This window comes from Musca autumnalis, unplaced genomic scaffold, assembly GCF_047663935.1.
Source record: "Musca autumnalis isolate F117 unplaced genomic scaffold, ASM4766393v1 scaffold_2, whole genome shotgun sequence".
In the NCBI taxonomy this organism is placed as follows: Eukaryota; Metazoa; Arthropoda; class Insecta; order Diptera; family Muscidae; genus Musca; species Musca autumnalis.
Genome location: NW_027411755.1, coordinates 90,510,526 through 90,526,413, shown reverse-complemented (window position 1 = coordinate 90,526,413; position 15,888 = coordinate 90,510,526). Strand labels below are relative to the sequence as shown.

Sequence of the window (15,888 nt, the reverse complement as noted above, 5' to 3'; positions counted from 1 at the left end):
CATTACTCTCTGTAATAGAGAGTAATGGTGAAGTTTAAGCCATTGGGGGTAACACTCCAGACTTAAAAACAATCAAATTATAAAATAATTATTATACCTAATTATTTTATCCTCTCAACATATTTGTCAAGTATGTGGATGTTTTCCAGTACAGAAAATATTTGTTTATCTATTTAATATATTACAACATCAGCTGTCAAAAAAGTGATAACCTTTAAAGAGAGCCAATATTAATCACAATTTTAAATCAAAACGTTATTTTACAACATTACTTATTTTATAAATATTTGGTTGATAGACTGTACATTTTTATTTGAAAAAATTGTGAAACAAAACTTTTTTACTATTTGCCTGGAGTCGCACTATCACGTGCATTTGTTGGCAAAAATATTTAATATGTTCGACCACTTAGTGTACATTTATGTATGTTAGAGGATCCCTAAAAACAAAATGTTTTTGTTTTTGTTTTTGAAATACAAAAAATACATTTTTTTCGTTTGATTCCAATGGGCGATATTCAAGAGCCCACCGATTGTTTACGAGTTATCTATGTCTAGCGTGTAAAAATGGTCGGAAATGGTTTTAAGGAACAAACAGCCTTTTACGAACTATTGGGTTTTTTTATTTATCGTGGTACAAATTATCGCGATTTTATTGTATTATGGCGATCGGTTAACGACAACCTGTAATCCGGGTCGACTGACAGTAACCTTGCCTTCTGATGCAGATGATCCATACTCGTCATCTGGACACATCCGGTAGCGGTGCGAATAGCATTGTTTTGAGTAGATTGCAACCATCTCCACTGCGTATCACGATTAAATGATGTCCAAACCGGGCTGCGTAATTCAGGACGGACCGACTGATGGCATTATATGTTGCCAGCAGAACCTCTTTGTGTCTGACCAACGATGTGCCTGAGATGGCGTTCAGCACTTTGTTTCCCTTTTGGACCTTCGTTTTGAGTGTAGCGGCATGCTAAGAGGTTATCGAAGGAGACACTCAGGATCTTCGAATTTTAGACGGAGGGAATCGTCTTTTCTCCGACCTTGATGTGCAATGTCCCCCTGACTTCATTAGTCCATGATGTGAAGATTACTGCGGTGGAATTTGGTGGTGATAGTTGTAAGTTCCGGCCCTACAGGAGTAATGATAGCGTGGCTAGGTAGTTGTTCAAACACCGCCCTGTAGTACACCCATTTCAATCTTCCTACTTTTTTAATTCTTGCCTCAAAACTATGTGTGCCTGTGCCTGCCGTTTATGCAATTACAAAACCATTTTCTGATAGTGTTAGGTACTAGACTCTAGGATGTCGCCAGTCAGTATTGCATGATCGACTGTCTCGAATGCCCTGGATAAATCCAAGGCAGGTCTTGTCTAGTTTAAACCATTTGCTACATTTTGGAGGACATCTCTAAGGGGAGTGGTGGTACTGTGCGAGATTAGGAGACTTGCCTATAAGATTCTCCGCAATAGGTGGCTTTATCTGGTTTTGGCAGACGTATAATTCTGATAATTTTCCTTACCACTGGGATTACTGACTTCTTTATATATATGTAGTATCAGGATGTTAGCTGCATGTTTCTTGCTTCGTTAACCTCATCCGTGGTGAATCGGATGGGAGCCTCATTTTAGATCTTCTTAGCTGTTGTGAGGACCGATCTTTTGATCCTATTCTGCTCTGTCGGGTGCACGATAAATTGTTCACAGAATTTGAACGCCCATTTTATGGCTGACGATTACGCAACACCGGCGAAACTTATCGCTATATTGTCACGTCACTACCTTGTTCCAGCAAAGGTTCTCACCCCATTGAACTTAACTAATAAAGTACGAACTGACACGACAAACAATTCTTCATTTTACTTACATAATTCTTAATGAAAACACTCCTCATCATCCAGAGTAATGGCAAAGTATTGCGCACTCTATGCATACTGCGGCAAAATCTGAAATTGGTTCCACCAAGGAATGTCGCGATGCTACTAAAATAGAAAAGAAGCTTTACGAACAGTAAAGTCCCAAACTAGGTTTCAGACAAAGAGACTGACTTTCGTGAAATCTTTTAAGCATCCTGCTGCAGTAGGTTATGCGTGATGCGAAAACTTCTAAAAATAGTAAAATCTTCTGAGTGAATCTCGTTGAAAACGGCGCACAATGATTTAGAAATCGATTTTTCTCGCCAATTTTTTGTTGTCACCAATTGTTATTTTATACATGGGATTCGATACTAAACATATTAAAACTAAGGAAACCAAAAAGTTAGGTCAAAATATTATAAGGTGAGGGCGCGGTGTGCACCAAAATACGACATTTGACCCCCATTTTGGAAAATATGTAATTTTTTGCAATTTACTGGTGAGAGAAATAGCTATTTTTCGGAAAGTATAACAGATATTGTGTTAATTCTTTTTTTGCTAACTAGGTAGGATTGTTTCCTTTAAGAAACGTTTTGATAAATTACCATAGCGTTTACACAAAAAGTGAGCTATCTCGTTTTTGCTAAGGTATTAAATAGTAGTGAAATTCTAAATTTAGTGGACTGGACTTTTAGGGAACCACATGAAACAACGTTTCGTTTTTGCAAAAAATGGCAAAGAGTGTCCTCTTTCTGCCCCTTAAAATTACATGGCTAAAAAAGTGTATTTATTCTTACTGTTTTCCCATATGAATCATAGCTTTTTTACACAAATGAACATTTTTTGAAATAAATGAGGTTTTATATAAGTTATATGAGGTTTTTGAAATGCCAAGAAGTAGTTTTTTGTATTTAAAAAAATCATGATTTTTTTAAAAAAATATTTTTTTTAAATTTTTTTATTTTTTTTTTTTATTTTTTATTCATTAATGTTTACCTTTTATATATAGAATGGAATATAAAACGAACAAAAAACCACCCATATTTTGATGCAAAAAAGAAAAAAGAAAAAATTTGAACTTACAAAAATATTTCCATTTTTTCAAAAGTTTTGACCAGTAAGAAACTATTCTGAACCATTGTGCGGCGATAAGATCAAGTAGATAGCATCTACGGGCAATGTATCCGTTGAACTCGGCAATCGATGCTACTTTCGAATCGAAAATTTCTACTAAGTAAAGAGTTTAAAAACAAAGTAAAATCTCGTCGAACAACGCTCTATACCTGAATGATACTGCCTATACTGAGGAACAACCCCGTCTGATACATCAACACTGATGTAGTTAAACGCTTCGTATTGCAACAGCTACGTTAGCTATTTATCCATGAGAATTACTATGTTGCTTTACTAAGTTTGCGACAGTAACATTAATCTGAATAATTTAGGACACATAGAACTACAAAACTCTGCCCCCAAAGAAAAGTGGTACACCCTTATTCCAAGTGCCAAAAAGTACCCTCGTTGCAGCCTTTCCTACTTTAACACGAGTAATGTGTATCCTCAGCATCCAAAACGACTTACATATCACATTTTCTTAATCTATTGTCATACATACGAGTATATACTTACCACATAATAATTTCTTAAGAAAATAAACAACAATAAATTATTTATTTTCGGACGTTAAAATGTTAATTTATTTTTATTGATTTTTATTATTTTCTCATATGTTTGTTCATTTTTGTTCTTTACAAGGAAGGATACATTTAACTTAAACATAATTATTTATGCCTAATTTAATATAAATTATACATACTTATATTACCATTAACACAAATGTAGACGATAAGGTGTCAACATAAGAAGACAGACAGTTGGTATAAACGGACAGACCTATAAACGATATTGTTGTAATGCTAAAGACATCATATACAATATAGGAAGTAACTACACCTGAGTAGGAAGTTGAACACAAAAGGGAAATAACCTAAATGAAATTCATTCATAGTCTTGATATATTACGTATGTATGTGTGTGTAGCTTAAATGCATTAAGAAGAGATATGAAATATTGTTAATTCATTGTTAAATTGATTTACAGCTTCATGGGAATGAGACGTATTGCAATTTGTTAAGATTACCAGTCATTGGAATAAGTTGTTCCTTGATAAGTTGTGTATGGCGATGTAGTTTTTTTAATAAAAACTCAAAAGTAAATATATAGAGTAGAAGGATATTGGGACGGGATTTTAGGGGGGTTTATATACTATCTACAAACTACAAAAATAAATTAGTTTTATTTATTTTTTTGGGTGATGACGTTGACCGAACACTCGTATGAATGTTTCCAACTTCAGATTGATTGATTGCCTAATACTAAATTGCATATTTACAAAGTAATCGAAATAATAACGCAACGATTTACACATAACGCGTAATTTGTGTGTGGAATTCCGATAAACAGACTTGTAGTTGGCTAAATGAGGGTCTTTCCGTTGGCAGGGAAGCCCAACAGTAAGCCATAATTGTAAATCTGCAAAGAAAGAAACAAACAAACACAGATTTGGAATTAATAAAAGATAAAAAAACTGGCTTCGACAATAGTTAACACGTTTACATACACAACAAATTATTTTCCCAATTTTTTATTATTTTTGGGGATTTTTGAGTGAAATCGAACACTTTTTAAAAAAGTGTATTTTGATTTCAAGTCAATCTTAAACTATTTAAATATTAGGTTTCAAAAAGAAATGAAGCCCAGCATTGAATTTAGCACTTCAAAAGAGCTATGTAAATCAATAATTTATTTTGCTTTTCAATATTAATATTTTTAATCTTAGTCTGTAAGGAACAGAATTTTTCATTGACTATAATAAATAAATAAACTTACAATTCGTCAGGACAATTAAAAGGTTGCGCAAGTCTGTAACCGTCCTTGAGATAATGTTCCATTTCGTACGGATCGATTTCGGCATAAGGCATTTTAGCTAATGTACACATCTCCCACATTAGAACACCGAAAGACCACACATCGCTGCCCTCATTAAAGTGTTTCTTTTGTATTGCTTCCAAGGACATCCATTTGATGGGTCTATTTTCTCCATCACCAAGGCAGTGATAGTCCCCAGGGAATAAGTCACGGCTTAAAGAGCTATCACACAATTTTACACGCAGCTGATCATCAATACTAAAAAATAAAATGCAATAGAATATAATTTTTTTAATATATGACATCCACAAAATTATTATTCCAAAATCAGTAACTCTTATGCTACACAGTGAAACCTTCACATGAAACTTTCACAGCTTTTGGGAGAGAATGGGTGTGAAGGAACTCACTATCTCCTTTATTCTTATAAATTCATGAAAGTTTCAACCTGTAAATGGGTCCTAAGTTTTAATAAGTTATTTTTTTATTTTCTACTAAACATATCAAAAATTTGTTTAAAGCTATCGAATTTCAATACTTACACACAGTTACGAGCAGCAATATCTTTATGTATTACACCGTGATTATGTAGATGTTCCATGGCCATTGCTAACTGCGACGACATCAATACTGTCTGAATAGTTGTGACACTACGTGCGTAAGCTGGTTCTTGCAAAAACAATTTCAAATTTCTTGAATTACTTGCAGCAGCATACAAAACAAAAGGCGTAGTATAATCCTCAATCGATACACCCAATATGGAGAGAACATTAGGATGGGCAGCTTCATATAACATCATACCCTCTTGCAATAACAAGGTCACTTGCATTTGATTAGCATGCTGCGCAACGGTCTTTACCAACACTTCCTGACATTCGTTGTAGGTACCACGATAAATACGACCATAGGTACCCTCCTGCAGCAGACACGAAAGACGAACTCGACATTTTTGAACGTTCAACTCGTTGAGTCGTCGACTGAATTCCTCCGGTTCGTGTTCATATTCGCGGAATGGACGAGTCAATGTGGCGTATGTAGGTGTAATGGTTGAAGGGCAGGCGTATATGGAATTGTGAGCCGTCGACGATATGGTGGGTAAACGTTGAAAGCTGGCAGTTTTTATAAGATGAACACCATGATGGTTTGGCCTTTTGGTGGGTCCTTTGGCACAATAAGCAATTAAAATTAAGGTTGTCACAAGGATTAGTGCCAAAACAACACCAATTATTAAAGTTATTAAACCGCCAGTTGGCGGTGCTATTGTCTCCTTCAGCATGGGATCAAATTCATGCAGTATTCCACCACCAAAAGACATTCCGCCGGCATTGACACTGTTGTCACTCAAATGGTGATTGTTGATGCCATCCTCTGAAGAGTGTTCCTCCAGGCGTGTGTTGTCAACCACAGACGATGTATCATGCATAAAACCATCACTCATACCATCTAACAGGCCAGAGCCTGCAACACCACCGTTATGTTCGACACTCTGGTGTGGTTCATTATGGCTGCTATCCTCCTGCAGACCGGCCAGACAAATTTTCTTACGTCTAAATACTAAATTCGTTATGTTGTTCGTCTGATGATCCAGTATTATATCAACGGCAATGGTCACTTCAACTTCAGCATCTCGCAAACCGGAGCACTTCATGCCAATGGCGAAAGTCTGCGGTTCCAGGGGTATTTCACCAATACGTGAAATATTCACCGTTGGTCGCGGCAACACAGACGGATCCGAAGTGATTATGTTGAGACTGTAGGCCAGAGGATTATGTGCCAAGCTTTGCCATGTAAATGATATTTCATTAATGTTTGCCGGCACAGGCACGGCAAAGTTTAAAGCGTAATCATTGACTTGGCCTTCGCGTACATAGTACAATTCTGCGGAAACACCTGCAAAATAAACGAAAGAAAGATAACATTGTTGTAGTATTATTCGAATTAATAAATGCTGTTGGACAAACCTAGACTACCGCCAACCATTCAGCCAGACAGATAGGCAATGATGATGGTTGGTGGGGTGGTTTGTGGGTTATTTGGTTGAATGTTATGTACAGAGAAAAAACAAGATACGTTTTTTAAAAGCCCTTGGGTTTCAGCAACATTTGACCAAAAACAAAAAACTCAAAGTGGCATAAAATGGATTCTACCATTTAGCAAAGATAAATGTTGAAAGTGAAATTAAATTACTAAAAATTGTATATATAAAATAATGAATCCAAGTATGGGAATAAACGTTGGAAAATTTATACATAGAAAAGAAAAAGAAATACCTATATTGATTTATCAATAAAGAGTCCGAAAATACCTCATACGGGTCATATAAAGAAGAACACATTTGGATCTATCACTGCCTACAATATTTACAGAGATTTTTAAAATAAAACAAGTAAGAAAGGCGTTAAGTTCGGTCGGGCCGAACTTTTTATACCCTCCACCACAAATTTCAGCCATTTCGGTGGATTAATGTGGCCACAACCTTCAAAATACCGAAATTCGGAAGGTACCGTTCTATGGGGGCTATATGATGCCGTGGACCTATACCTACAAATTTCTGGGGGAAAGTTTTATACGCCTAAAGAAGACTAAATACCAAATTTCAGCCATATCGATGTGATAATGAGGCTAAAACGTTCAAAATAAAATCGGGAGATATTGTATTATGGGGGCTATATCAACACGTGGACCTATATAAACATTTTATGGTAGAAATGTTTCTTAGCCTCTGGAAACACAAAATACAAAGTTACAACCGATTCTTTGGTCAAATGGGTCTAATACATTCAAAATATATTAAAATGACGCGTACTTTATAAGGGGTCTTATGTGGGGACTATACCAAAACGTGGACCTATATAACCCAACTTTGGTAGGAATGTTTTCTGGCCTCTGAAGACACAAAATACCAAATTACAACCAATTCTGTGGTCAACTGGGTCTAATACATTCAAAATATATTAAAATGACGCGTACTTTATAAGGGGTCTTATGTGGGGACTATACCAAAACGTGGACCTATATAACCCAACTTTCGTAGGAATGTTTTCTGGCCTCTGAAGACACAAAATACCAAATTGCAACCAATTCTGTGTCCAAATGGGTCTAATACATTCAAAATATATTAAAATGACGCGTACTTTATATGGGCCTTATATGGGGGCTATACCAAAACGTGGACCTATATAACCCAACTTTGGTAGGAATATTTTTTGGCCTCTGGAGACACAAAGTACCAAATTACAACCAATTCGGTGGTAAAATGGGCCAAATATCTTAAAAATTCCTTAAAACGACGACGCGTCACGCGTCATTTTGTATGGGGGCTATACGAAAGCGTGGACCTACATTGCCCGCTTTCAATACCAAAAGTCCTACGTAAATATAACATATTTTCCCAAAATTTCATCAACCTACGTCAATCCGTTCGGACGCTAGAGTGATTTCCACAGACGGACAGACGGACAGACAGACAGACGGACAGACGGACGGACATGGCTATATCGATGTAGAATTGCACGCTGATCAAGAATATATATACTTTGTGGGGTCTACAATGATTATTTCATGTAGTTACAAACGTAGTGACAAACTTAATATACCCCCATCCTATGGTGGAGGGTATAAAAATAAAAAAGTTTATGAAGAATAATAAACTAATAAAAAAAACAGTATTTGCGTTTGGGGGCTGTATTTAAACTTTTCATTATTAATTTATTACTTTTATGTTGTTGTTCCTTTCCATGAAATGTCATCTTCTTTTTAGTAAATACATACATACGTACATAAATTTTCCATATCACCACCGAAACCATTTTCAATAATCCTCAACGTTGTACTTAATTCCACGTTCTACAATAACTCATTTACCTTTCCATCAAAAGACCAATGGACAAATTCACAAACAGTAAACTTTTTCAATTTGTAAAAGTAAACATTTGTAGCTAACAACAACAAGAACAAAAATCGGAAACTGAAAGTAAAAATGAAGAACAAAAATAATAATTTAACCATTACTATGCGGCTACTGGTGATAACATGGTACTCTATAGGACACAAAAGCATCTCATGTAATAAATTTAAAAAAAAAATACAAACATTTGTTCATCACTCAACCGTACAAGACCAACAACTCCGAACAATGTCCCACTAGGAGATGGGCAATAATCAAATTTATCGGACCACTTGTCAAAACACTTCTCCAACACCTACCTCCTCCATAAAGAATAAAAAAATAAAAACCACCATCAGGGCAGACAAATCATTCGTAAGCTTTTTGTCGCCTTTCCTCATTCATAAGGGAAAAATTTCCCCCGTCTATTGCCTTTGGAGTATAAGCCTAGGCCGTCTACTTGCGTTTCCTTGACAAAAATGATGGATGACAAATCAACATTGGCTAAAACTTTTTTCCCATGCCACCACGTCAAACTGAGAATGAAAAGCTACAAAGTTTCTTTGTTTCACTTTGGTTTGTTTACAGTTCCGATTTAATTGAATTGAAGCAAATTCCCCGACTGAGCATACAGACAGCTATGGAAATTATGCTCAACTTTAAAGCCAGACGATTAATGAATGAATGAATGCCAGAGATCACAGGATGAAGACAATTGTCATACGACAATTGATAGAAGAAAGTCATTAAAATAAGTCAACTCATATGAATGAAAGTCTCATTTTAAACTTTCTTGATTTTTGTTTTGTTGTTTTCTTCTACAGAAACAAAAACTTTTTGAATTTTGTTGTTTTGTCTTTGAAAATATGCGGTTATCTGAAAGAAATCCATACATATTTCTTTTCAATTATAAATTATAATATTTTTGTACCACACATTTTTCTAAGAAGAAACAAATAATACAAATTAAAAGTTTTTATTGGTTGTATTTTGTTCGAGTCATTTACTGATTGAAAATAATAACAAAAATTATAAGATTATCCTCAAAAATTCAAAAGAAATGCGTATCATCACTTTACACCACTCTGATTAAATCCAACCAAATCCTTCAGGTACCGTTGTATGATGGAAATCAATCTAATCAATTTCTCGATTTTTGTATCATATAATAAATAAAATAAATTTACTGAAACGCTTAACATTATCTTTATATTTGGATGCAAAGCAAAATCAAACGAGACGAGTTGTATTGAAGTACTAAGCTCTTCCACCACGTATATGCTTATTTCTAGGAGAAGTGGAATATGCTAACTGAATAATATCGCATTTTTTTAAACAAGGTTTTATGCCAATGAGACATCCATGTTTTCTACCCATTCAGAATCCGAAATACCATGTTAAAGTCATTCCATTTGGACAATGTGTATACAACCTTCAATTTACGTAAAATCTGGAGGTAACTTCATATTGGGAATTTACCAAACGATGCACTTATATTGATCATTTTCTGCGTGGAGGTTTTCTACCCATTGCCAATCCGAAATACCAAGTAACAGTCGCTCAAAATAATGAAAATCGGACATATAATGGGGAAAAGTTTGAAAGCCCCAATGAAGACTAAATGCCAAATTTCAGCCACAACCTTCAAAATAGCGAAAATCGGGAGGTATCAAAATGTGGACCAGTATAGCCTATTTTCAATAACAAACATCATTGGAGTAATAAGCTTTTCTGTACCAAATTATAGAGCTCTATCTTATACATTGCGACTTAGAATTTTATACTGATCAGGAAAATATATGGGGAATTCTGAGTGAAATCGGACACTTTTGCAAAAAGTTTTTAATTTTTTTATTTCCTTTTTTGCTGTGTTAGTACAGCTCATCAACAAGTCATTTCAGAATATTTTCAAATTTTTTGACTAACGGTTCCAGAGATATCGCTCCTTGAAAAAGTCGATTTCTGTTAAAACTACGGTGAAATTCTCGCGATTTAATAATTAAAATTAATGTTATCAATGATTATACTCTTCAATTGTCTTGCCTTTTTTGTATTAAACTACGACTAATTACAAAAATGTTAAGTCCTATTTGGTATGGGGGATTCGAATAATTACTATTTTTTCTTAATTTTTTAAATTTATCAATAAAATTTGTCCTTTATATCAGTTATTTTACCAAAAAAAAATGTTTCATTTATAAAGATAATTCCCGAGCTATAGTTTATTCTCCGGCTGGTACAATAATTGCTGATCCACTTTCAAAATAAAAAAAACGAAACAGTTTTTAGGATGTTTAACTTAAATACCTAATTTTATTTTTTGGTAAAATTACAAATGCTTCACATTGGTATAAAGGAAAATTTGTATTGGCATAATTTAAAAAATTAAGAAAAAATAGTAATTATTCGAATACCGCTAAAAAATGGATCTTAAAGAGTACAATCATTGATAAGCATTGATTTCAAATATTAAATCGCGAAAATTGCATCCAAGCTTTTTTTAATCACTGATAAAAAATAAAAAAAAATCTATTTGGACCAATATTAAAGATGTTATGAGTGTTCCTTTGCATATAGTATTTACAGAATTCGACTTTTTCAAGGCGCGATATCTCTGCAACCGTTAGTCAAAATATCTGGAAATATACTGAAATGTTTTGCTGATGATCAGCTTCAACACAGCAAAAAAAAAAAAAAAATAAAGAAAATTAAACACCACAATTTGCAAAAGTGTCGGATTTCACAGAAAAATCCCCATATATTGGCATAATTTAAAAAATTAAGAACAAATAGTAATTATTCGAATACCGCTACCAAATGGATCTTAAAGAGTACAACCATTGATAAACATTGATTTCAAATATTAAATCGCGAAAATTGCATCCAAGCCCACTGTGCAAATTGTTTTCTATTTTTTTTAATTACTGATAAAAATAAAAAAATTCTATTTGGACCAATATTAAAGATGTTATAAGTGTTTCTTTGCATATAGTATTTACAGAATTCGACTTTTTCAAGGCGCGATATCTCTGCAGCCGTTAGTCAAAAAATCTGGAAATATACTGAAATATTTTGCTGATGATCAGCTTCAACACAGCAAAAAAATAAAGAAAATTAAACACCACAATTTGCAAAAGTGTCGGATTTCACAGAAAAATTTCCATATACTTTATTGGGTCTCCGTCGAATATTTCAAAGTGTTACAAACGGAATGACAAATATACCACAATATTATGGTGGAGGGTATAAATATATATACATACAAACTAAGAAAAAATCATTTTATTAATTTTCTAACAAACATGCAAGGAACAGATTCTAATAGATTTATAAAGACAAAGTTTATTTTTCCAATTAAAAATGCATCACCTTAAACGACAAACAGAATTCCAAATACGAATGATAAGTAGACAAACAAAATCGAAGTTGACGGATTCATGAATAGCTAGTTTGCCATTGAGGAGGCTAAAGCCAACACTTAATTTATTCTACCACATATTCTGCTTGTCGGACAGACTATCGGATGGGCACATAAATGACAAGGAAGGATCAACGTAAAAATTACGATGTTGATGGTGGTGGTCATGATGAAGTTACCGATGATGATTATTTCACTGAAACTATGATGCTGTAAGGCTTTTTTTAATATAATGGTGCCAAAGAAATTCACACTTCAGTGCTCATCATCATCATCATTGAGACAAAAACCATGCGAACGAGAGTTTTCCTATAACATGGGCGAGGAAACTTGACTTGGTATGATGGAGAAAAGTAAAGATGACAAAAATTCCTTAGTCTGGCCATAACTTATAGAGCCTTCATTGGAAAACAAATGATGTATACATTGTGATATGAGGAAAGTCTTTAAACTATTCACCCAACTATGTATCCCTCTGTCTGTACGCCAATTCGTCCATACCATACAAAGCTTTTTTACAATATACTACAGAAGTATTACATACGAGGTGTTTATAATAAGATAGGAGAAAATAGCAGTATAAAGGATGTAACCGCTTTTTGAATATTTGTATATAAATTGGATCCAAGGGTATAAACTTTTGAAATTATTTATAATAATTAGTTTTTATTTACTGTTGTCATATTAGGACGCAGGAGATAATTTGGGACATTTTCAATCAATTTAATTAGTTTAGTTTTAGTTTTTAATATACACATTTGTTATGCTCGTCCTTTTTGTTGTCAATCACATATTTTTACAATAATATTTCATTCGAAACCAACTATTGCTGTATTACTGAGCCACATATCTAAAGCGTATTCCACGTTATTAGAAATTATAACGCGGTTAGGATGACAATTTTGCAATTTATTTCCTAATAACGCCAACCTCCCTCGTTTATGCTACATGCAAACACGTACATACACACCTACATGGATGCTGACCAAATATTACTTCCACATCAACATTCATTGGCAGTTTTCGAATGTCCGTTCAGAGGAAAAGCTTTTGACCATCTATGATAACATAAACTAGCAAAAAACAAAAAATGTGTAATGTGATTTCAAAAACAGATTGGTATGCACATCATTGCAACACAAAAACACACATGCACACATCACATTTAGTGGGCACAAGTTGTCCTGGTGATCGTTGCTACTCTAGGAGCAATAGTTACCAGTTGCCCAAAGACTGCAGGCCAAAACAACAAAAAAGCTGGAAAAAATAAACGCCAGAGAAAAGCACAAACGCTAAAGTCCAACAAGGCAAAAATGACAAAATATGGACAGTCACTGAAACATTCAACCACACTGATGACGATGCACTCACACACACCGCCAACCTGGCAGCATACCATCAACATGCAACATGAGAAGAGATAGCAGTTACAGCAGCCACAACTATGGTTAAAATATCATGATGCATGATGCATAATGATTATGATGTGGCCAAGTAGAGCTCAACTAGCCAACCACAACCTACCATGGAACAGAGAACACACAAACGTGGCTTCCACAACATAGTCGTCCGTATGGGCAGCCAGACATACGCATCCAATGATGTACATAGTTAAGAAAACATTGGAGATTCAAACAATAACTTACAGATGAACAGGAACAGAAAAAAAGTGCAGCTAGGCTTAAATGAGTATGTGACCAGATTGAATATAAGCGAGTGTCATGTGCTTTAGTAAAAATGTCACTTGTCGTTCAGCCGTTCCAAAGTGATAGCCTTTAGCTATATGCACAATACTTTTTGGATGGTTTAGAGAGATCAGATGGTATTATTTCCTAGATACTATCAATTTATGATCCTATTAGGCATTTAGAGTTAGAATTAAATGTGGTAATTATTCAAGAAATTACAGTTTGGAATTTTCCTCATATATGGTATAGAAGATGTGGAAATTCCCATGTAATATATATATAATAGTTGTGTTCCAGAACAAAAAAGATTCTAAAAGTTGCACCATGGGCTATGTATATATGTATAGCCCCCATATACGCCACATTATCTTATCCAAAGGGCTGAAATTTCTTATATGGGCTTCGTTAGGGCTACAAAAAATTCCACCAGAATTTGTGAGTATAGGTCTACGTTTTGGCATAGCCCCTACAGAACGATTCCTCCCGATTTTCGGTATATTGAAGGTGTTAGCAGCATTATCTTACCGAAATGCCTGCAATTTAGTATTTTCCCTAGAAATTTGTGAGTATAGGTCCTCGTTAGCATCCCGATTTTTTCGATATATTGAAGGTATTAGCCACATTGTCCTATCGAAATGGCTGAAACTTAGTTTAGTCTTCTTTGGGGCTACAAAACCTTCCCCCGGAAATTTGTCAGTATAGGTCCACGTTTCGATATTGCCCCCATATAACGGTACATTCCTATTTTCGGTTTTTTTAAAGATTTTAGCCGCACTATCTTACCGAAATGGCTGAAATTTTGTATTTTGTCTTCGTTGGGCCTACAAAAACTTCCCCCAGATTTTTGTCAGTACAGGTCCACGTTTTGATCTAGCCCCCATAGAGCGGTACCTCCCAATTTCCGCTATTTTAAATGGTTTTAGCCGTTTTTTGGGGCTACAAAACATTCCCCCAGAAATTTATCAGTATATGATCGGGTTTTGATATAGCCCACATAGACCGGTACCGGTACCACATTATCTTACCGAAATGGCTGAAATTTGGTATTTAGTCCTCTATTAGTCTTAGCCCCCATAGAACGGTATCTTCTGATTATCGGTACTTTGAAGGTTTTAGGCACATTATCTTACCGAAAGGGCTAAAATTTCGTATTTAGTTCCGGTGGCAGCATTGAACTTCGCCTAGAAATTTGTCAGTATAGGTCCACGGTTTAATATATCCCCCATAGAACGGTACCTCCCGATTTACGGTATTTTGAATATTTTAGACAGATCACACCGAAATGTCTGAAATTTAGTATTCGTACGGAGTGCAAAATATTCTCTTGTAGCTAAGATCCACGTTTTGTATAGCCCCAATAGAACAGTACCACCAGATTTTCCGGATTTTCAAGGGTTTATCCTAATTATTATACCGAAATGGCTTAAATTTGGTACTTAGTTTTCGTTGTGGGTATAAAACATTCTACCAAAATGTGTCGGCACAGGTTCATGTCTTCATATAGCCCCTTAGAACGGTACCTGACGATTTTCGATATTTTAAAGGTTTTAGCCACTTTATCACACATAAATGGCTAGAATTTAGTCTTCGGTATACATAAATCAACAATTTAATATAGCTCCCATGTAAAGGTACTGATTTTTTGCATTTCGTGGGCTCTTTGTCACATTTTTTACCGAAATGTGGATACAAATCTTTAATTCGGAAAATTGTTAATACCGGACAATATTTTAGCAGGAATACCGTGGCAGAGGAGCTAAGTACTTTCTTAAACTAATAGCCTAGACAGACGGCAGTCTTAATTTGCATTAACAGCCTTAATTCAAATTAATTTGAACATTATCCACATTTTAAATGCACAAAATCGAATTGAATTTATAATGAATTTAGCAATTTCAATATGGCAATGCTGTTGAAAATCAATTGTCTTTTGTCAAATTTCCATGTTTAAGAAAATAAAAAAGGAAAAGAAATCAGCAATTATCGCATTTCTTTCAAATAAGTTGTGGTCTTTCGCGAATAGAATAGCAGCTAATCGTTTTTCGCGCCTTCTATCAAATCCATTTTTAAAATTTTTATTTTCACAAGAATTTCATTACCCACCATAC

The 15,888-nt window shown here is 34.6% G+C and overlaps 1 protein-coding gene and 1 long non-coding RNA gene across 2 annotated transcripts in view; one reads left to right on the top strand and one right to left on the bottom strand.

Moving 5' to 3' along the window:
- LOC141392948 (uncharacterized) overlaps window positions 1-15,888 on the top strand; it is a 545,805-nt gene that overhangs the window by 470,457 nt on the left and 59,460 nt on the right. The window lies entirely within an intron of this gene.
- drl (derailed) overlaps window positions 3,530-15,888 on the bottom strand; it is a 45,541-nt gene continuing 33,182 nt past the window's right edge. The window contains exons 2-4 of the mRNA XM_073965910.1: window positions 5,331-6,678; window positions 4,750-5,046; window positions 3,530-4,392 (exon numbers count right to left, since the gene is read on the bottom strand). Coding sequence (XP_073822011.1) covers window positions 4,281-4,392; window positions 4,750-5,046; window positions 5,331-6,678 — 1,757 coding nt within the window. The 3' untranslated portion in view covers window positions 3,530-4,280. The remainder of the gene's footprint in view (window positions 4,393-4,749; window positions 5,047-5,330; window positions 6,679-15,888) is intronic.